Raw genomic sequence first — 23,214 nt, 5'->3', positions numbered from 1 at the left:
GCCCCTAATGCCAGCACTTGGGGAACCAGAGGCAGGCAGATCTCTGAGATCAAGGCCAGCCTCGTCTACAGGGTAAGTTCCAGGACAGCCAGGGCTACACAGAGAGAAACAAACAAACAAAGATCAATTTGTTTGTCTTGAAAAAAACAAAACAAGCAAAGATTAATTTCATCTGATTTTGAATTCTTGATTGACCTTCCTTCTTTATCCTTAAAGATTCATCTCAATGTTTTCTCTGTGTTGCTCCTAACAGAAGTCTACAGTTACTCTGTTTCTCGTAATGATATGTTTATTTTTCTGGCAACTTTGAATACTTGTTCTTGTTTTCTTTGCTTTTTTTGAGGCTAGCCTTGAACCCCTAATCCTCCCACTGTACCTTTCGGGTGCTGCATTATCTTGCCTGACTCAAGATGTCTGCTGTATCACTGATTTTAGCACTTGGCTCAGGCTGTATCTTGGAGAGGTTTTTAAAAATCTATTTGTGTGTGTGTTTATGTGTTTTATCTTGCTTTGAATTCATTAAGATTATTAACCTGGTGGAATTATAGTTGTGATCTAACTTGAATTTTTTCTATCTATCTATTTTTTGTTTTGTTTTGTTTTGTTTTTTTTGGGGGGGTCAGAGTTTATTTGTGTAGCTCTAGCTGTCCTGGACTTGGTTTGTAAACCAGGCTGGCATCAAACTAACAGAGATGCCCCTGTCTCTGCCTTCCAAGTACTGGGATTAAAGGTGTGTGCCGCCATCACCCAGCTCTCAACTATTTTAAAAGAATACTTAGGGATTTCAATTACACATAAATTACATTTATTTATATTGTGCCACAACTCATATTTTGTCTGCTCTAAACTTTTTTGAGGGTGGTTTTGGACAGCTTTTATTGGAAACAAATTCAACACTCCTAAGACAAAGCTTTCTGGGTCCCTGCTTCATGGCCTCCAAGACACCTGTTGAGGCCTGTTTCCTCTGGCTCAGACACTGCTCCATATCAAGTTTCCTGAGCTTTCTTTCATCAGTGTGATGCCTGTCAGCATGGATGAGTTCAATCAGTGAGTCACTGACCCTGTGAGAATGTCTGGAGCTCTGGTTCTGTAGCTCTCCTGCTCCATTCATCTGAACCACCTTGACCCCACCCCTACCCCCCAGCCCTCCCACCGCCCCACCCCACCCCACCCCACCCCGACTCATCTCTCTCTCTCTTTCCCTCTTTCTCTTTTCCCCTCTCCTTTTTCTTCTCCCTCTTTCCTGCACTCCCTCCCCCCTGCCCTCTCGCCTCCCTCCTGCCCCCTCCTCCCTCCAGCCCTCTCCCTTCCCTCTTCACCCATCCCTTTCTCACTTACCTTTATCCTCCCTGCTCTTTTTCCCTCTCCCCTCACATCTTCAGAAAGAACACTGAGTTCGTAGAAGCCCACCTCACTCATGTCTCTTCTCTCAGGAGTGTGTGTGCACGTGCACATTTAAACGATGAGTCACAAGTGATAGCTCTGATTCAGACATTACACGGTGGGGATTAACTTAACTGGTTTTATGTTTGAATTTCTCTTATCTGATCTTAAAACCTGTAGCAGCCAACATTGATTTTTAACCCTCTAGTGCCTATCAACTAATTTCAAAATAATAGCATGGATTTATAGCCAGAATAAGACTGATAAAGAAGCCAGGCATGGTAGCACATACATGGAATCCCAGCATTTAGGAAGTAGAGGGAGAATGTTTAGAAGTTCAAGGTCAGCCAAGGCTACAAGTTTGAAGGCATCCTGGATTACATATCCTGTCTCAAAAAGCACACACACACACACACACACACACACATGCCCACACACATGTACACACAATACACATACACATGTACACACATAGTACACACATGCACACATACACATGTACACACATGTGCACATACACACACGTGTACACACATGTGCACACATACACACACATGCCCACACACATGTACACACAATACACATACACATGTACACACATAGTACACACATGCACACACATGTACACACATGTTCACACATACACACACGTGTACGCACATGTTCACACATACACATGTACACACATGTGCACACACACACACACACACACTACATACACATACACACACAGAGGCAGGGGGACAGGACTTGCTAGATGGATCAGCAGATAAAGCACTTATTATATGAGAGTCTGATGACCTGAGTCCGATCCCTAGAGCTCACATAAATGTGGAACTAGCTCAGCAAGGGTCATCTGACCTTCACACGTGCGTACCATGACATGCGCATATACATGCAATTATAATAAATAAAAACATTTGAAGGCAAAATAAAGTGGGAGGGGGCTAGGAAGTGACTCGGTGGGCAACGCACTTGCTGAGGACCTGAGTGAGCCTAGATAGATAGATAGATAGATAGATAGATAGATAGATAGATAGATAGATAGATAAAGCTAGGCATGGCAAAGTGTACATATACATGAACACACACAGGATTAAAAAAAAGAAAACTGCTGGATGCAGTTTGAAATTCCTTTTAACTCTTCCCCTAAGAGTGCAGAATCAAAGTGCAGGTATAAAAGTCCTTGATGAGGCCAGTGGCATACTCCTCTACTCCAAGCACTTGGGAAACAGAGCCAGGCAGACATGTGAGTTCAAGGCCAGCCTGGTCCACATAGTGAATTCCAAGCCAGTCCGGGCTACATAGAGAGAGCTTGTCTTTAAGGAAAAGCACCAAAACACGCAAACAAGTAATAAAACAAAACAAAACAAAAAAACTTTGATGCAATTGTGTGTTTATGTGTAGGTTTCACGGCTTGACACTTAGACTTCATTTGTATTTGGGGGGTTGGTTGGTTGGTTGAAACAGAGTCTTGCTACATAACTCAGGCTAACTTTGTGACACACCACACACACACACACACACACCCCCCCCCGCCTCAACCTCCCCGGTTCTGAGATTCCAGGCAATGCTACCACACATGACTCTTAACGTTCATTTCTGTCAGGTTGCTCTCAATACTGAAGAGTCAACTTTTCTCTTTCGCATACAAATGAGTTTGTTAAATAATTGCAACATGCACGTGATCCCAGGATCAAAATTATATGTTCTATTTGAAGAGCTTTCCCTTCCCCTTTCTGCTTTTGCTCCCTCTCTCTCTCTCTCTCTCTCTCTCTCTCTCTCTCTCTCTCTCTCTCTCTCTCCCTCCCCCTCTCTGCCTGTAGAGAGTCCAGGGTCCCTGCGACAAACTGAAGCAGATGCCTCTTGCGTGTGTGTGTGTGTGTGTGTGTGTATGCATTATTCATATGTGTTCACACTATAGTCCTTTCTCAGGTGATGACATCACGCTATAGGCACACTGTCTTTCTCCCCTAGTAGTATCTCCCAGAAGCCACTCTGTATTAAAGCTCAGATTTCCCTTCGTACCTCCGTCTGTTTGTCATCTGCACTAACCTAATATTCCATTGTGTGACCTGTTCAGTAAGGCCCTAGCCCCCCCCCGCTGTCATTGCCCCCCCAAGTTTCCATAATGGAGAGCCCCGGGAAGAGATGTCCCACTGGAGACAAGGGTCAGAAAGGGGAGAGTTTTATCAGAGACTAACACAGGCTGATGAGGCTCTTCCTAAGATGTGTGACCATTTTCTCGCTGAAGCCCAACTTGCCTTCCTGTCAATGCAGATCTGGAAAGACTTGCCACATCTAAAGGCAGTGGTGATCTACCAAGAACCCCCTCCAAAGAAGATGGCCAACGTGTACACGGTATGAGTAGCGGGCCTGGGTGACAAGTGGGGCCTGTCTCTGCCTGCCCAGATGACCCAGACTGACTTCTCTGCCCTACCTTCCCACACAGATGGAAGAACTCATAGAACTGGGACAAGAAGTGCCTGAGGAGGCCTTAGACACCATCATTGATGCCCAGCAGCCCAACCAGTGCTGCGTACTTGTCTACACATCTGGCACCACTGGGAACCCCAAGGGCGTGATGCTGAGTCAAGACAATGTAGGACAGATGCCCAGATGGATGATGGGTGGGATGGGGGCTGACTCTGGGTTGTGGTCCTTCTTCAACAGCATCTTTGGGGAAACCTCTCTGGCTACTCAGCTTGGATGAGCTAGATGAATTGGAATGTCCACCCATTCATGGTGCAGACAGAGCTGGGCAGAGGGGGAGCAAAGGGAACAGATGGGAGGCCTGTCCCTATAGGTCTCCAGAGCCTGTAAAAATGCCTAGGAGGACACCTACCTACTCTCGGAACCTCTCAAGAGGTAGCCCAAGTCCCCAAGGTGACCTCACTTTAAGTACTGCGAGGACTGGGTGTGGACCTGTGGGGCCATTTTCCTTCCCCCTCAGATCACATGGACAGCACGGTACGGCAGTCAGGCCGGGGACATCCAGCCAGCGGAAGTCCAGCAGGAGGTGGTGGTCAGCTACCTGCCTCTCAGCCACATCGCTGCCCAGATCTACGACCTATGGACAGGCATCCAGTGGGGGGCCCAGGTCTGCTTTGCAGATCCAGATGCCCTAAAGGTCAGTCTGTCTTCCTGACTTCCTGCCCTGTATGTGTGTCCAATGTGTGAACAAGGGCACGCCCACGTGTCTGTTCACATCTATGGGCCCCTGCCCTGTACGCATCCAGAAGTTGCTGGCTCCCAGGGCACATAGCACTCAGATTTCTTTCAGAAGCTACTTTCCCAGCCTTACTCATGAACAAACAATTAGTGAAGCTAATGACATTATACCAAGTCATATAAACTGTCTCCTTCAATCTCAAACACCATCAAGCCACAGCTTCCTCAGAGTGTGACCACAAAATAGTCAGAGGGTAACCACAGCTCAGCTCCCTGCACCCCAATCTCATAAAATACACCTATTCTTTGCATCTTTAGTTTTTTAACCATGAGGAAAATTCCCAGAAACCCCCTAGCTGGTTTTCCCAACCTGGTAGCCTGGACAGTGTCACATGCTTATTCTTAAAACAAACACTGCTAGGGGAATGTGTCAGTAAGTGCTTGTTTGGCTATTGGGTGTGTGTGTGTGTGTGTGTGTGTGTGTGTGTGTGTGTGTGTGTGTGTGTGTGTGTGTGTTATGTGCTCATGTGCTCGCCTGTGTGCATGCATATAAAAGCTAGAAGTCAAAATAAACTGCTTTCTTCTATAAATTTATTTTAAATTAGATTCTTTAATTTAAATTCATCTTTAAATTTTAAAAAAGTAAAGATTTTTTTAATTGTTTAATTTATGTATGTTTGTCACATAAATGGAGACCAGAGAGGGCATAAGATCCCTGGAGCTGGGCTGTCAGGGGGTTGTGAGCTGTCTGGTGTTGGTGCTGGGAACTGAGTTCTGGTCCTCTGCTGAAACATCTCTCCAACCTTTTTTTGAGACAGGCTCCCCTTCTCTGTAATAAATCAAGTGAAATTAGTTTTAATGATATAGAACTTTAATCTACAATTGATATGCTTTTAAAATATTTATCTTATTTTATATGTATGAATGTTTTACCTGCATACATGTATGTGTACACCTGTGTGCCTGGTGCCCTCAGAGGTCAGAAGACAGGAGAGGTCATTGGATCTGCTAGAACTAGAGTCATGGCTAGAACTTATGAGCCAGCATGTTAGTGCTGAGAATTGAACCCGGCCCCTTTGCAAGAGCAACAGTGCTCCAAACCATGGAGCCATCTTTCCAGTTCTTACAATTAATATTTTTAAGTGAGGGTTTTTACTTTTTTTTTTTTTTGAGTCAGGGTCTCACTATGTAGCTCTGCCTCCCACGTGCTGAGATTAAAGGCGTGGCCCTAGTTTATTTCTTAGTTTTTGAGGTTATAAAATAATCATAATGTTTTTCCTTCCCTTTTCCTCCCTCCAAACCCTTCCTTATAAACCTCCCTGCCCTCCTTCAAATTCATGGCCTCTTTTTTCACTAACTCTTATTGCATGTATATAATTTAAGAATATACATACATATGCCTAAGCATAGCCTGCTCAGTCTGTGTAAAGTTATTGTATGTATGTTTTCAGCCCTGACCACTTGGTCCTGGCAAACTATCAGGGCGCTCCTCCCTGGGGAGGGCCACTTCTCCCACCCCCAGCTTTCCTCAGTTGCCTGTGGTACTTTGGGTAGGGTTGCAACCTTGCAGGCTTTCCCTGTATGCTTTGGCACATCTGTTGGTCTCCTAGTTCAGCTCACTTGTGGGCGGTCTTGCTGGTGAGACTTTATGGATGCAGCTTCTGATACGTCTGGGGAACACAACCTCGCCGAAGCTCCAGGACCCTCTGGCTCTGACCATCTTTCTATCCCCTCTTCCACAGTGTCCCCTGAGCCTTGGGTCCGGGAGTGGTTTGTAGATGTATCCGTTGGGATTGGGCTCCACAGCTCAGCAATTTGATTGTTGGGTTTTCTGTAGTGGTCTCTTCTCTATCACGAAGAGAAGTTGCCTTGGTGAGGGGTGAGGACTGCACTAATCTGTGGGCATAAGGACAGATGGCTGTAGATGCTGTTAGGAGTTATGCCACTTCAGTAAATCGGAGGTCGAAGCTTCTCCCCTACTAGGCTTGACTTCACTCACACTGAGCAATTAGCTAGGTTCCCATAGCAGGCATGGTTCAACCCTGCCTTAAGACCAGAGCGGTCTTAAATCCAGTTAGCGAGTCGTTGTCGACTGGCAAGTTAATACAAGCTGCTACTGATTATAATGCCTTGCTGGTTGCTGACATGGTGCATTGGTGTCATAGCTGTAGGGGACGGTTGGTTGCTTCCCTCCTTTGGGATCCTGCATGGAGCCTTTTGACACCATGAAAGCTAGTGGGGATGGGGTAGGGGTTGGGCATCCAGGTCAGTTCAGCTCAGAGGTTTTTGAACCCTGTTTCTGAAGTGTGTGGCGTCTTCAGCAATAGGGATCTACTTTCTAGCTCCAATGTGTAACCAAGGGCAACCCCAATAGGGTGTGTTTTGGGAGTCTACTAGACAGCCCTGGCCAACAACTCAAAAGATGGGGTTTTTGTTAGGTGGTCTTTGGCTCTTAGAAGGAGCCCTGCCGATCCAGATGACAAAAGTTCATTAAAACTATACATGTTTATTTATACATGGAATTGTGTATTCTCGGTTTTTTTTTAAAAGATGAATACTTAATAGTATGCTTCCTTGTGGCTTTTTCAAGCATCCTTTTTGTTGTTTTACTCATTTTCTTCCGTATGTACCTCCCTTCCTCCTCCCTAAAGAGCCCTCCCCTCCCGCTTCCCCATCAGACAACTTGTACCCTGCTATTCCCCTCTTTCTTGTCCTCCATGCCCATATCCCAGCAATGGCCCCATTGTACTTTCTGGTTGCTGTAGTAACTACAGGCAATGTGCTCACATCAGAAGATTCGGAGCCAGGAGTCTCCAATGAGAGAGGTCAAGTGACCTTTGTCTTTCAAGGGTCAATCAATATATTTTTTTTTCTAGTTCCATCCATTTTACCTTCAAAGTTCACGGTTTCACTTTTCTTGACAACTGAATAATAGTGTATATGTACCACATTTTCATTATCCAAACATAGGACGTTTGCATGAGACAAGGCCCCTTTCTGTGCCTGGAATTCCCCATTTTGGCTGGGTTTTTCAGTCACTGAGTCTCTGGGATCTGTTCTCCCAACATGGAGTTTCAGGCTTGTGCAATGACGTTTTTTAAAGATGAGTGCTGAATTCAGATACCCATCCTGCCATGACTGAACCATCTCCCTAGCCCCTTTGTTTTGTTTTTAATTAATTAAAAAAAATATTTTTTTATTTATGTATTTTTTTCAAATGTAGGAGTGCTCTGTCTGCATGTATACCTACATGCCAGAAGAGGGCATCAGATCCTTTTATGTGGTTGCTGGAAATTGAAGAAGAGCAGCCTGTGTTAACCGCTGAGCCATCTAACCAGCCCTCAATTAATTTTAAAATTACATGTATTTGTTTGTTTTTGAGACAAGTGTGTGTGTGTGTGTGTGTGTGTGTGTGTGTGTGTGTGTGTGCGTGTGTGTGTGTGTGTGTGTGTGTGTGTGTGTGTAAAGAGAGAGAGGAGATCTGGCTGTCCTAGATCTTGCTATGTAGACCAGGCTGACCTCGAACTCATAGATATCCACCTGCCTCTGTCTCCCAAGTGCTGGGATTAGAAGCATGTGCCACCACATCCTATATTTATTTGTTTATTTTCCTAACTGTAGGGAGTATAGCAGGAGCCTTCGGTGTCTACAGTGTACAGGGTGGAGGTCAGAGGACAGCTTCCTGGGGCCCATTGTGTCCTTTCGCTGTGTGCATTTGGAGAATAAACCTGTGTTTGTCAGGCTCAGCCATAGGCCCCTTTACCCACTGAACCATTTCGCTGGCCCTTGTTTTTGTTTTGTTTTATATGCCTACTTATCTTGAGACAGACTCTCATTAGGTAGCTCAGGCTGGCTTTGAACTTGCTATGTGCCCAGCCTAGGCCTCAAATTCAGCATCCCCCTGCTACAGCCTCCTGAGAGCTGGGATTACAAACATAAACCCCTGTACCTGGCAAGATGAGGTTGGCATGTTTGAGTCAGACAGATGCAGAAAGATCAGAGGGATGAAGCTACTCTCAAGCATCTGGCTACAGTGGTTGGCAAAGGACACCAAAGTTATGTTAGCAGGCGTGGGGATGCCGCTGTTGAACCGTAGCCACCGGCATGTGCCCAAGCTGGGTCCAAGTATGTACACATCCATGGGTGCATCCTCGGATCAGCATTAGCATTTATACTGTGAGGCTGTGTCTGCAGGCCTGGTACCACCTCTGTTTCTTCCTGGCCTTGAGCAGGGGAGCCTGGTGAACACGCTGCGGGAGGTGGAGCCCACATCCCACATGGGGGTGCCCCGTGTGTGGGAGAAGATCATGGAACGGATCCAGGAGGTGGCCGCCCAGTCTGGCTTCATCCGGCGCAAGATGCTGCTGTGGGCCATGTCAGTCACCTTGGAACAGAACCTCACCTGCCCTAGCGAGTAAGCCGGGCGGGGGGGGGGGGGGGTGGGGGGCAAGAGGCCTGGGGAGGCACAGGGCTGGCTCACACAAGCAAGAATCTGATAGGCTACCCTGGTTCCAGAGGACTTCAGTTTGGGGGACAGCTTGCATAGTAGCCTATCTACAACTGAGCTTGCACTCTGATACCCACCGCAGAGCTAATGGGGACAGTTGGCATTTGGGGGCTTTGGCTGGGAGGACTGACTTGTTTCTGCTGAAAATTTTACCTTCCTAGGGATAGATGGCTCTTGCCAGCTACTTGCCTTCAGTAGTTGGCTTTATAAGGAATATCTTAGTTAGGGTCTCTGTTGCTGTGAAGAGACCCTTAAAAAGGGAAACACTGGGGCTGGAGAGATGGCTCAGTGGTTAAGAGCACTGTCTGCTTTTCCAGAGGTTCTGAGTTCAATTCCCAGCAAGCACACAGTGGCTCACATATATTGGGATCCAATGCTCTCTTCTAGCATGCAGGTGTACATGCAGATAGAGCACTCATACCTAAAATAAATAAATCTTTAAAAAATAAGTTATTAAAAAAAGGAAAAGCTAGGTGAGGTGGTACATGCCTTTAATCCCAGCACTCGGGAGGCAGAGGCAGGTAGATCGCTGTTGAGTTCCAGACCAGCCTGGTCTACAAAGTGAGTCCAGGACAGCCAAGGCTACACAGAGAAACCCTGTCTCAAAAAACAACAACAACAGAAAACATTTAGTTGGGGCTGGCTTACAGTGTCAGAGGTTTAGTCCCTCTCATCATGACAGGAAGCATGGCGGCATGCAGGCCAACACGGTGCTGGAGGAGGAGCTGAGAGCTCTACATCTGCATCTGCAAGCAGCAGCAAGAGACTGTCCCGCTAGGCCTACCTTGAGCATATGAGCCTCAAAGTCCGCCTCCACAGAGACACACTTCCTCCAACAAGGCCACACCTCCTGATAGTGTCACTACCTATGGGCCAAGCATTCAAACACATGAGTCATGAGTCAGTGGGGGTCATTTCTACTCAAATCACCACAAGGGCTTCAGTGATCCTGTTTTCCCAGCAGCCCGTTTGACCACTCAGATCTCTCCCAAACCACTTCTGATTGCTTCTTATTATTACTTTTTGTTTTTTGCGACGAAGTCTTTTTTGTTTGTTTGTTTGGGGTTTTTTGGGTTTTGGGGGTTTTGTTTTTGTTTTTGTTTTTTTCCCAGACAGGGTTTCTCCTTGTAGCCTTGGCTGTCCTATACTCGCTTTGTAGGCCAGGCTGGCCTCCAACTCAAAGCAATCCATCTGCCTCTGCCTCCCGATTGCCGGGATTAAAGGCGTGCACCACCATGCCCAGCTCTGAGACTAAGTCTTAATAGGTAGCCCAGGCTAGCCTAAAGTTGAGGATTCTCCTTTCTTGGCCCTCCAAGTGTTGAGACTGTAGGTGTAGACCATCACATCTGGCACCTCTGGATCATGACTGTTTTTCAAGTTCCTACACTATGCACCATCCACAGTAGAGATCTGGCCTTGTTTCAACATTAAAATACTTTTCAAACTGAGAATCTAGCTCAGTGTTGGAGTGCTTACCCAGCAAGCACAAAGCTTGAGGCTCAGATCCTTTGACCTGAAGAGGGAGGGGAAGGGTAGAGGCAGGGGGTTCCAGCACAGCAGTGTCAGCTCTGTGAGAGATGTGGGCACATCTGTCCACCCACAGCATTAACACACATGATGAAAGGTGACTATGCAGCCAGGCCTGTGATCCCAACACTCAGGAGGCTGAGGCTGGAGGGTCAAGAGTTAAAGTCTGCTCCTGCCACAGAGCGAGTTCAAGGCCAGAGTAAATTCATGAGGCTGTCTCAAAAGGGGGGAAAAAAATTAAAAGGCAGGGGGCTGGAGAGATGGTTCAGCTTGCTTGACTTCATGAGTCACTACATGTTTGCATATAACCAGGAGCACCCACACCTACATTTGCATACCAAGTCACATTGCATACATACAAGGCCGGTAGCCAACATGTTTACAAGGGGTTCAGCATGACCACAGCTCATCAGAACGGGGCAGCTTCAGTGGCCATGCTGGTGTGTACTTACGAGTGTGTGTTTTTTTCTTCCTCCTGTGGACCATTCCTCCCTACAACCCTCTCCCAGCGACCTGAAGCCCTTCACAAGCAGACTAGCGGATTACCTAGTATTAGCCAGGGTCCGTCAGGCTCTGGGCTTTGCCAAGTGTCAGAAAAACTTCTACGGAGCAGCTCCCATGACTGCGGAGACACAGCGTTTCTTTCTGGGCCTCAACATCCGCCTGTACGCGGGCTATGGCCTCAGTGAGAGCACAGGCCCCCACTTCATGTCCAGTCCCTACAACTATCGGCTTTACAGGTAAGGTCTGAAGTTGGGACACTGTCCTTGATGACACCCTTTGGCGCCTTGGGGGAATTGTTCCTCTCACTCTCCATCCCACACTGGAGCAGTGATCTTGTGTCAGTGACACCATCTTTGGCCAAGCCCCTTGCCTGTCCTGATGCCTCTAGAGGGGCAGTCTTGGCCACCATGACATGTGTCCTATGGCTGAAGACACGTTAGATGGCCAGGCTAGAACTTCCTGGTGAAGAAACTTCCTCCTTTCATCTCCTCCAGTAGGGCAGGGAATGCTGGACTGTGTGGGACTAAGGTCAGGGCCAGGCTGCTGAAGGACAGGGAGGGTAGTCAGTTCCAGGGAGTGATCTGATGAAGGCTCTATCGCGCTTTGGCACCTTCCCCTGCATCTGGTATGACAGTGCCTCAGTTTCTCCTGTTAGCATTTAGGTCATTCATCCATTCATTCCTTTATTCATTCAATAAAAACCTTCCAAGTGGTCCTACCTTACGCTGCTTCTAAGGTGCTCATTAAAATACAAAAGCCCTCAGCTGGGAAAATGGCTCAGTTGGTAAAGCATTTGCCACACACAAGCATGAGAGTTGGAGTTCATATCCCCTCACCCATGTAGAAAGCCAGGCGGGAGGCAGAGACAGGTGGGCCACTGGGAGTTCAAGGCCAGCTTGGTCTACATAACAAGTTTCAGGCAAGGCAGAAATACATATTTAGAACCTGTCTTTTTGTTTCGTTTTGTCTTGTCTTGTTTTGTTTTGTTTTTTTGAGACATTGTTTCTCTGGTTAGCCCTTGCTATCCTGGAACTCACCATGTAGACCAAGCTGGCCTGGAACTCAGAGATCCGCCTGCTTCTGCCGCCCAAGTACTAAGATTAAAGGTGTGTGACACCCTGCCCAGCTGTCTTAAGTATCATGGCTCATGCCTAATCCTAGTGTTGGAGGTATGGAGACAAGAAAAATCTCTGGCTAGCCATTCTCATCAAACTGGTGAGCGCTCCAATTTCAGTCAAAGATCCTGTCACAAAAGAAGAAGAAGAAGAAGAAGAAGAAGAAGAAGAAGAAGAAGAAGAAGAAGAAGAAGAAGAAGAAGAAGAAGAAGAAGAAGACAATCAAAAGTGATAGAAGACACCTAACATTGACCTCTGGCCTACACACACACACACACACACACACACACACACACACACACAATTATTTTAAGTCTTAAAAAGCAATCCTGAAAGGGGATCCCAACCACCAGTGAATGCTGAGAGACCGGAGGCCCTGAGCACCCCACAGGGGGCTGACTCAGCACTTTCTCTGGCTTGTCTTTTATCACCAGCTCCGGCAGGGTGGTACCTGGCTGCCGGGTGAAGCTGGTGAACCAGGATGCAGATGGCATCGGTGAGATCTGCCTGTGGGGCCGCACCATCTTCATGGGCTATCTGAACATGGAGGACAAGACATGTGAGGCCATTGATCCTGAAGGCTGGCTACACACAGGTGACATGGGCCGGCTGGATGCCGACGGCTTCCTCTACATCACCGGGCGCCTCAAAGGTGAGCACCCCTGTCCTGGGGCACATGGGTATCGGAAGACAACCAAAGGACATTTAAAACCTTGAGCTTGTGACTGTGATAACACTGCAGTGTTTTACCAGAGCTAGGTCAATAGCTTATCATAGCTCCACTGATTAATGTTAAAATCCTTAACTTTTGAAGCCTTAATATAACAATAGCATAGGGAGGGAAAGAAATCGGAAACATTTTTATATATCTTAAGTAATTTTCTTAGACTTTTATAAGTTCCATAAACTTTAAACTTTTTTCTTTTTTTTTAATTTATTAATTTATTTTTTTTACTTTAAACATTTTTTTTTAATCCAGTTATTTACCATGAGACACAAGCAGTTGGTACCTGAGAACAGTCACTGTGAAGCAAGTTCCTTTAAATAAGGGAATAGTAAAAAGCTACTTTGAAACCTGTTTTGTTTCTTTCTTTTTGAGTCTGGTAGGGAGGTACATTGCTACTTTCTCAGCTGGAGGCCTAGGAAAGGGAGGCTTGAAGCCTGATTTTTATCTACGAAGGAGCTGAGAAGGCAGCTGAAGCCTTGAGGGAGGAACTGATGCTTGCTGGTCTTAAAGCTACAGGTTTCAACATTGTCAAAGATCAGAAAAGGATACATTCTAGCTGGAAGTATAATCCAAATGGGCCATGTATGTATTGAAATGCCAGAGACTTACCTAGTACCTAAGGCCTTAGGCTCTGGTGGTCTGTCTTCACAGTTTTGTTGGGGGCACTAGGTCATCACCATCATGTGTGATACAGCATAGTATTTGTTTAATCTTCAGCGGTTACAGAAGCACCATAGGCCTCGGTCTGTCAACCCCAGGTCTGAGATTTTTCCTGTCGAGGAATTTGGGAAAACTGACGTTACCTTAGCCAGGCCAAGTAGGACAGTCAACCCCAAAGTGTCCGCAGTTTGAGCAGCGCCCTGGCAGCAGGCGAGGCATGGGGTGGTCTTTCCCAGTGGCTAGTGTTACCCCAATCCAAGTGGAGTCCTCTTTGTACCCATCTGTTGGCCTTGGAGACCGCGGGGTTCCCGTTAGGAAGGGGCATGTCTGTGATGGGAAAACTAACACGTTTTAAATGCCTGTTCAGCAGATCTCTGAATTGTTTAAGGACCATTTATCTATTAAGTGTATTTGATCTTAGGCTTAACCTTGAATGCACACACAGAAATAAAGCTTGTCATTAAATGAGCATTTACAAGTTAGTACCTTAACAAAGTTAGCAAAGGCAAAGAAGCTGGACAATTACCATGACCCTGGGGAATTGATAAATCATATTTATTAAACAGACCTTATCAAACATGTTATTTAAATTCTTAGAAGCCTGCTGTTGAACAGTTAGCAAAGACATAAGTAGTTAGACATAGATATTAAATCAGCCTTTGTTAATCTGAGTAGACCTTTATAACCTTGAATTTTGTAATCATCACATATAGTATATTCTAACCAGATGTGAATCATATATTTAGTATGTTGTAACAAAGGACGTTAAATTTTTATCGTTATCCATAACAATCTAAAATATTGGAGACTTGCTGTTGCTTCCTTATTCTTAAAGCAAGATACAATAACAAGCAGAAGGCTCAGTAGGACTGACAAGTTTTTATAATTGTTGCCTTATACCATGTGGTCACCTTAAGATGGTGAGTTAATGTGGCATGTACCCTTTAATCTTAGTAAAGATGGCTGCCAACCATATGGTTGGTGTTTTAAAATATCTATTATTTATCCAAGTGTGATGGTGCACACCTTTAATCCCAGCATTCAGGAAGCAGAGGCAGGCAGATCTCTGTGAGTTCAAGAACAATCTGGTCTACAAAGTGAGTCCAGGACAGCCAGGGCTACACAGAAAAACTCTTTCTTGAAAAACTAATATATATATATATATATGATGTTATAATACATTAAAATCAATTATGTGTAGGTTTTATCTATAAGCCTTTTGTTGTAACTTTTTTAAAATTTTTATTTATTGAATATGACTACTTTATCATCAGGTCACATTATAGATGGTTGTGAGCCATCATGTGGTTGCTGGGAATTGAACGCAGGACCTCTGGAAGAGCAGATGGCACTCTTAACCACTGAGCCATCTCTCCAGCCCCTTGTTATAACTTTTAAGTCAAATTTTGTTACAGATTTTATATATTTTTAACCATAGCCAATGATTTTATAAATCCTCAGATAGAGTTACAGCATAGTCTTAAGAGATTTTTTTTTTCTTGACAACAGAGTAATTATAGAGATAAAAGATATAAGAATGGAAAATCATAAACCACAGAAATAAGAGAATTTGGGATCATTTGCTTCTAGCAGTTGTTGTTATAGTCTGTGAGAATTTGCAAATCAAGTGTGCCAAATTTTGGCCACCGATCTGTACTGAGGCCAAACTGTAGTAATAAAGCTGAGTCCATGGAGGAGGAGAGAGAAGATTGCAAAATGGAATACCATTCAAGAGAGAGCTGAGAGCCAAAAGTGTGGAACTGCAGGCTAGGGTGAGAGACAGTGTAATGGAACTGCAGGCAGGCTGTACTTCCTACGGAAGGCAAGAGAAAGCTAGAAGAGAGAGTAGGGGAACAGAGAGCCAGGAAGTGTCTTTAGTAGAGACCCAGACAGATGTAGAAAGTTGTCCGTGTGATGGGTGGCCCAAAAGGGCATAGCAGCAGGCTGCAGGAGTCAGAGAGATACTTATAGAGCTCCAAGTGGGAAGAAACAAGGAAGAGTCCCAGGCTGGCATGTGGGGGTGGGGTGGGGTGGGAACTGCAGCTCCTGAGAGAGACCTAGATGGGTGTAGCAGGAGGGGAGAGAGCAGGAGAAAAGGGAGGTGTCCATATAAATGTAGAGGCCATAGGCCTAGCAGTTTACAGGAGCCAGAGAGGTGCCCACCTGGAGGGCATAAATACCAGAGCCCAGAGAGACGAGAGCAGTAGTTAGAAAGCAGGTAGAGAGGGCTGGAGAGATGGCTCAGTGGTTAAGAGCACTGTCTGCTCTTCCAGAGGTCCTGAGTTCAATTCCCAGCAACCACATGGTGGCTCATAACCATCTAATCTGTGATCTGCTGCCCTCTTCTGGCACGTAGACAGTACTGTATACGTAATAAATAAATCTTGAAAGAAAGAAAGAAAGAAAGAAAGAAAGAAAGAAGGTAGAGGGAGCCAGCAGCTAAAGATACAGTCTCTAAAACTTAGAATCAAATTTTGGAGGTAGAAGAAGCCAGCAGAAACAAATGATCCGTACATACCTTAGGAGAGTCAGATGAGCAACTTGGTTCAGAACAGCCCAGTTCCCTAGAAGGGAGTTTATTTATACCATTGCCAGGTTTCTATACCATATGAATGAAATATAAATAATAATAAAAAGAAAGAAATGAAAATAAATGATGGATCCCAGGTCTTTAGCACCAAATGACCAAGAAAGAAGAAAAAAAAAAAAAAAAAAAAGGAAAGAAGACTGCTTCTAGGTGAGTTTATTATAGATATGTGGGAGAGCATATGCTTGGGGGAGTCCAGACACAACCAAACTGAACTGTACCATGTGAGGAGAGGGGGAGGGGAAGGGAGAGGCGGGAGAGAGAGCTAAACCAGGTACAGGTAACCAAAGTGTCCGGATTATACAGGAAGGATAGCCCAGCACTCTCGCCTGGAGAGTTCAGGTTAGAGGGCAAAGCATGCCTGCCAGGAGGGCCCTATAACAGCCAGAGAACTGAGGGATGCTGGGAGAACCTGGAGGCCAGGTCCACTTGGATATGTTAAATAGGCACCTCAGCTGTCTGTCCCACTTGGAAACCTACCATTAGGGTTTCCGGATGCTCTCACACCCAGCCCAGGATTCACTGGAAATGTTATTGAGTTTCTTGCTACCTAGCCTGGAAATCTATCATAACTCAGAGGACTGTAATCTTGAATGGTGTGCCTTGGCCTTCCCATAGAGACACAATAAATGGTGAATGAGACACTTGCCCTGGGTAGGTAAAGAGATACATGAAGGCAGCTCAGAGAAGGAACCGGTCAAGGTGGGCTGGGAGGTAGGTGCTGGCCACACGGAAAGGAGAGAAGAGGTCTGCCAGAGGGCGTGGCATGAGCGATGAGGGGCCTCATGGCAGGGGAGGAGGTTGTTATGGGCCGGGGCCCAGAACAGATCTGAACTGGTGTAAACCTTAGGTTTTTACTCAGTAGATGCGGCAGAGGACAAGCTCCTAAACCTCTGGCCTCAGTTTCCCCATCTGCAAATGGTGGTGCGAGAACCCATCATTAGTGGCTCATGGTGGGAGCTGAGTAAACTGCTGGGTGTAAAGTGTTGGTCTGGGCAGCACATGGGCATGACAACTGCCTTAAAGGTGCCAGGCGGTTAGTGAGCAGAAGCTGGGAGGGTTGCCCGCTGAACAGGGGCAGAGTAAGATGCTAATAAGCATCCTGGCATGTGCTCTTGCTGAGCAGAGGAGGGACTCAGATAAGAGCCTGAGGAATGGGAGACCCAGTAAGCCATTGTCCTAAGAGCTGCCAGAGGGCCCAGAGGGCTTCTTGGCTGCCAACAGGTCATCTCCAGCACCGTGCTTACTGCTCGGGCCTCTCCAACTGTGGCCTAGGAGTGTGGTTCAGCCAGGGCCTGTCTTGCCTCCCCAGAATTAATCATCACTGCGGGTGGGGAGAATGTACCCCCAGTGCCCATCGAGGAGGCCGTGAAGACGGAGCTGCCCATCATTAGCAGTGCCATGTTGATTGGGGACCAGAGGAAGTTCCTGTCCATGCTGCTAACCCTGAAGGTGTGTGTGTCCTGGGCTCTGGCTCTGGGGGTGTAGCAGGAGGGTCACCTGTGGCATAGCCCGAGGTGCACCTGGCATTCACAGCTTTATTCTGGCATCACTCAGCCACACTGTGCACTCAGAGGGTAGGTGGACATTCCTCTGGCCCATTGGGCCCCTGAAATGATCCTTTCCACCTGCCAGTACATTCTGGTTTGCAAAGGTCTGGCTGCCCATCCCCATGATCAGGCCCCCAGCATCCCAGTCAGTAGGAGTATGGCCCCTGTTGAACAGGCACTGACATCGCCAACTAAGGTCCAACTCAGTCCACTCTTCTGCTACTTCTTGGGGCTCAACACAGCATCTTGCCCCCTTTAGAAGCTCCGCTCTGAAACTGAGTCCACAGGAACTTCTACCTTGTTGCCTATGACATCCTCCCAAACCAGAGTGTGGCTCTGCAGAGCAGGGGTGGGTCCTCATCTGGTCCTCTTTTCAGTGCACGCTGGACCCAGAAACGTCTGAGCCAACTGACAATCTGACGGAGCAAGCTGTAGAGTTCTGCCAGAGGGTGGGCAGCAAGGCCAGCACCGTGTCCCAGATTGTGGGCCAGAGAGATGAGGCTGTGTACCAGGCCATCCATGAGGGGATCCAGAGGGTGAACGCGAATGCAGCAGCCCGTCCCTACCACATCCAGAAGTGGGCCATTCTCAAACGTGACTTCTCCATTTCGGGTGGAGAACTAGGTATGTTTTTCTTTTCACCATTCCTGGGGCTGTATGGGAGGGCAAAGCCCATGACAGTGGCAGAGAGGAGCCCAGAAAGAAGTAGCCATGCCAGCAGAAGGTGTCAGGTAGGCCTTTGGGCAGCATCTGTGCTGGGCACACAAGCCTCTGATTCTATTCAGGCTGAAAAATAAGCAGTCACTTCCAGATCCATTGGATGCAACCACGTTGGATTAGAAATATCCCCCCTCAGTCTTTATAGGTTTTTTTTTTAAATAATTATTTATATTTACAGTATTCTGCCTGCATGTGAGCCAGCAGGCCAGAAGAGGGCACCAGATCTCATTATAGATGGTTATGAGCCACTATGTGGTTGCTGGGAATTGAACTCAGGACCTTTGGAAGAACAACCAGTGCTCTTAACCTCTGAGCCATCTCTCCAGTCCCCTACCCACCCTTTAAATAATAGAGTGTGACTCCTCACAAAGTATTTACAGTGTCTTTGGTATCAAACACCATCTAGGGATGACTTAGAGCACACAGGAAGACATGTGTCGGTCATGCCATTTCACACACAGGGCTAGAACACTGTTGGGGTAGGGAGCTCCTAAAACTCATGAACATGGTATGAGTGTATCACACATGTGCCAAAACTTATTGATATGATCAAGGCTTAGTTTTGCCTTGACGATGAGACTCTATTCTCTGGTGACTTGTAGTGCACCCATCAGGTACACACCACAGGCCTGCTGGCACTGGGGCTGCACTCATCTAGAGACTACTGTAGTCTGTGACGTCAGCCACGTGGCTATTAAAAAGACAGACCTATCTGGACCACAGTCCAAGCCCAGAAAAGCCTGTGGTACATCCTCACCTGGCCAGAAGAGTCTTCTAGCTGTGGCATCTCAGAGTGCTCATGGCACAGAACACTGACTATAGCTCCCTGGTGAGACTCTCAAATCCACTCCCACTGGGAGTAGTCACACCATCTGCAATAATGCTTTGCTGTATCAGAGATGCAGAGAATACAGAACCAGATTCGTTCAAATTAAATGCAAGGGCAACCGAATGAAAGATGTCTTCTCCAGGCAATTTATAAAGACCACCCTAACCTTCCTTGATGTTTCCAGTTAGGGGTTATATGCAAAAAGACCTTTAAGTTGCCCAGGAACCTCAAATTGGAGCCCTTTCTTTCTTTCTTTCTTTCTTTTTTTTTTTTTTTTTTTTAAGTTCATTTATTTCATGTATACAAATGCTCTATCTGCATGCCAGAAGAGGGCATCAGATTACATTATAGATGGTTGTGAGCCACCATGTGGTTGCTGGGAATTGAACTCAGGACCTCTGGAAGAACAGATAGTGCTCTTAACCTCTGAGCCATCTCTCCAGCCCTCAAATTGGAGCCCTTTCAATCTTGTATTAAATGGGAGAAACAAAGGCTAAGGAATGTGGTTTGAGGAAGATGGTTTAGATATTAGGATGTGGTCAGGAGCTTCCTGACCCATCGAAGCTAAGTCCACAATTATGAACTGTCCCTAAAACAGGAGAGGCTTTGTGAATAATCAATCGCTAAGAGAGGAGGAACTTAATAGGCATGGAACCTATTGTAGGACGTGTCTGACACCCCAGCACTCAAGAGGTGAAGGCAGGAAGATCAGGACTTTAAGGCTAGTCTCTGCTACATAGTGAGTTTAGGGCCAGCCTATGCTACACAAGACCCTGTCTCAAACAAACAAACAAACAAGCAAACAATAAACATTATCTTCATTTTGGTGGGCCAAGAATCAGGGGCAGCTTCTCTGAGCGGCCAGACTGGGAGTTACCCATGATGCTAGTCAGAGCAGGCTGGGTGGCAGGCACTGGGAGCCCTGGGTGCAGGTGTTTGCATACTCATGTAATTCATTTGAGAGGGCCTGAGACAGAGGCTGTGTCTGATTGTTACAATCATTTGCAGTTGATATGCTGCATGCACAGGTCCCACATCTGTGGATCTAATCATCAGATCAAAAAATTAAATAATTCATATGAATATATAGATCCCCCCCGCCCAATTTCTCTATAGTGCTGGGTTGACTCTAGGACCTCCACCATGCCATGTTCCACCACTGAGCAATCTCCCTGGCTCTCTTTTAAAAATTTGAGACAAGATCTCATTAAATTGCCCAGGTTGGTCTTGAACTCACTGTAACTCAGATAGGCCTTGAACTGTGATCCTCCTGTCTCAGCTTGTCCCCGCAACCCCCACTCCCACCCCCGAGTACCTGGGATTACAGGCCACAAAGGCCTGACTACACATTTTTTATTATTACATAAACACTAGTTTATTTGCATAGCATTTGTACTGTATTTCATATTCTGAGCAGTCTGGGCTTAAAATAGATGTATTTTCATGGGCTTTGTGCAAATACTACACAATTTTATAAAAGAAATTGAGCATTTTCTAGCTTAGGTATCTGTGGTGGTTTGAATAGGAATGGCCCTACAGAGCCAAGTGTTTGAATTCTTGGTTCATGGGGAGTGGCACTATTAGGAGGTGTGGCCTTGTTGGAGGAAGTGTGTCACTGTGGGGGGTGGGCTTTGATGTCTCCTGTGTTCAAGCCTACCCAGTGTAGCACACAGCCTCTCTATGTTGCCTGCAGATCAAGATGTAGAACTCTCAGCTCTTTTTTTTTTTCCCCACCCCGAGACAGGGTCTCTCTGTGTAGCCTTGGCTGTCTTAGACTCACTTTGTAGACCAGGCTGGCCTCGAACTCACAGGGATCCACCTGCCTCTGCCTCCCCTGAGTGCTGGGATTAAAGGCGTGAGCCACCACGACCGGCCCTCAGCTCCTTCTCCAGCACCATGCCTGCCTGCACGCTGCCATGCTTCCCGCCATGATGATAGTGGACTAAACCTCTGAACTGTAAGCCAGCCCCAACTAAATGTTTTCCTTAATAAGAGTTGCCATGGTCATGGTGTCTCCACAGCAATGAAACCCTAAGACAGTATCTGAAAAGGTTTCTGGACCCATACCCCTGTATTCTGAGAGACAGGGGATGTTCATTCAAGGAAGAATCAGTTGAGGATCATGACTGGGGTCAGGTCAAGGGGAAAGTGAGAAAGGCTGTACTTTTATTATGTACTGGGAAGAAACAGGTCACTTCTGCTCCTGGAAGTGACTCCCCACCATCTCCTCTATAAACTATTGGCTGCAGACCAACCTTAGTTCACTGTGACAGGGGGAGGCTCCAGGGGATAATGCTACGGACTCTTGCCTTAGAGGCAGGCTGACCGCGCATCCTGCTTCTCTGGCTTGATTCCTGACTTTTCTGTTCCTGTGATAAGCATCATGACCACAGCAACTTATAAGTGTTCAATGGGCTTACAGTTCCAGACAGTTAGTCCATAGTAGCAGAGACAGACAGCTGGTAACTGGAAAATGGCAGAAACCTTTGGAAACTTCAAGTCCACACCCAGGGACGCACCATCTCCAAGGTGGGCATCCCAATCCTTCCCAAACAGTTGCATCAACTGGGGAGCAAGTGTTGGAACACATGAGCCTACAGGAGTCCTTCTCATTCAAACCATGCCTTGTTAAGAGTCAAACCTAGGCCTCACTCATCTCTCCCAATGCTTCTTTTAGGACCCACCATGAAACTGAAACGGCTCACAGTCCTGGAGAGGTACAAAGATATCATCGATTCCTTTTATCAGGAGTAAAACCAGTAGCCGTGAGCCGTGCTGCAGCACAGCATGCCAGACATCTTCCTGACGGGTCAGGTGTCTCCCCTCTGGGGACCAGAACCTCTGACAAGCTGCTTTCACCCTTAGTTCAGGGCCCAGCATTGACATCTCCAATGTGCAAATAGTCTAGATTCTAACCACTGTTCCTATTCAGGTGTCAAACGAGATCATTCTCCGTCCCAAAGGGAGGGACTGCTCATTTTGGCCTCAGGTCCAGGCAGATTTACAAAGTTCTACCACAGGCCTACCAGGGCTGGCTGTGGGACGGGAGGGGAAAGGGATGACAGTCCCATTACTAATGTGTGCTGCAGGCAGCAGTCACAGCTCGCCTAACGGCCTGACTTAGCTCTGTCTTCTTCTTGGAAACTAGTACCAACTCCGCCACCTCACAAATAGGCTTGATGCTTAATAAACTGCCACCGCCTATGTGACTGTATTTAATGTGTAATTTTGACTATTAAACCTTTTAACAGACCTACAAGTACCTGATGTTTTCTGTCAGTTGGGCAGGTGGGACAGAGCGTGTACAGTTGACTCACAGAACCGTGAGTCGCCATTAGCACATCATTATTGGCCTACAATAAACAAGGGTTCAGGATGGGGTCAGGTGGAACACTCTAGTTACAGCAGCCGAGACTCTATTACTACCTGTTATGACAAGCTAAGCCAAATGCCCAAGGCACTTGACCAGGAAACTGGCAGAGAATGCAAATATCTCAGTCAGTTTTTAAGTTCTTTATTATATTGTGAACTCAAAGCCACTGGTAAGGGGAACAATGCAGTAAGACAGAGAAAGCAGCTGTGTAAAGTAGAATACATAGAAGATTGTAAGTCTGAATAAAAGCTTTAAAAAGTGACCCAGTCAGGGGTACTTGTTGTTAAGAAATCCCCTTGTGACCTGGGCACGTTACACAAAGCCATGGGTTTGCAAACTGGCACAACGCCTAAGGGAAGACAACTTGACTGTGGTGTGGGCCAAAGGGTAGCTTCATGCTGTGGTGCAGAGGCTGTGGGAGGGGTAGGGGACAGAACCTGGTGGTCAGAAGCTGGTAAGACAGGCCCAACTGGGCTCAGTTAGTTTCGCCTCTGCAATGAAGCCTGTAACGGGTGCGACCAGGGCGCAGGGCGGTGAGTGGGTGCCTTGGGCAAAGTGAAA

General features: G+C 46.6%; 1 protein-coding gene across 1 annotated transcript in view; it reads left to right on the top strand.

Moving 5' to 3' along the window:
- Acsbg1 (acyl-CoA synthetase bubblegum family member 1) overlaps positions 1 to 22,748 on the top strand; it is a 46,424-nt gene extending 23,676 nt beyond the window's left edge. The window contains exons 8-16 of the mRNA XM_051156469.1: positions 3,664 to 3,744; positions 3,836 to 3,985; positions 4,337 to 4,513; positions 8,787 to 8,968; positions 11,098 to 11,328; positions 12,642 to 12,859; positions 17,494 to 17,633; positions 18,109 to 18,355; positions 21,958 to 22,748. Of these exons, the coding sequence (XP_051012426.1) occupies positions 3,664 to 3,744; positions 3,836 to 3,985; positions 4,337 to 4,513; positions 8,787 to 8,968; positions 11,098 to 11,328; positions 12,642 to 12,859; positions 17,494 to 17,633; positions 18,109 to 18,355; positions 21,958 to 22,034 (1,503 nt within the window). The 3' untranslated portion in view covers positions 22,035 to 22,748. The remainder of the gene's footprint in view (positions 1 to 3,663; positions 3,745 to 3,835; positions 3,986 to 4,336; positions 4,514 to 8,786; positions 8,969 to 11,097; positions 11,329 to 12,641; positions 12,860 to 17,493; positions 17,634 to 18,108; positions 18,356 to 21,957) is intronic.
- The last annotated feature ends 466 nt before the right edge of the window (positions 22,749 to 23,214 follow it).

Source organism: Acomys russatus, chromosome 14 (genome assembly GCF_903995435.1).
Source record: "Acomys russatus chromosome 14, mAcoRus1.1, whole genome shotgun sequence".
NCBI lineage: Eukaryota > Metazoa > Chordata > Mammalia > Rodentia > Muridae > Acomys > Acomys russatus.
This window is presented reverse-complemented; position numbering and strand designations above follow the sequence as displayed.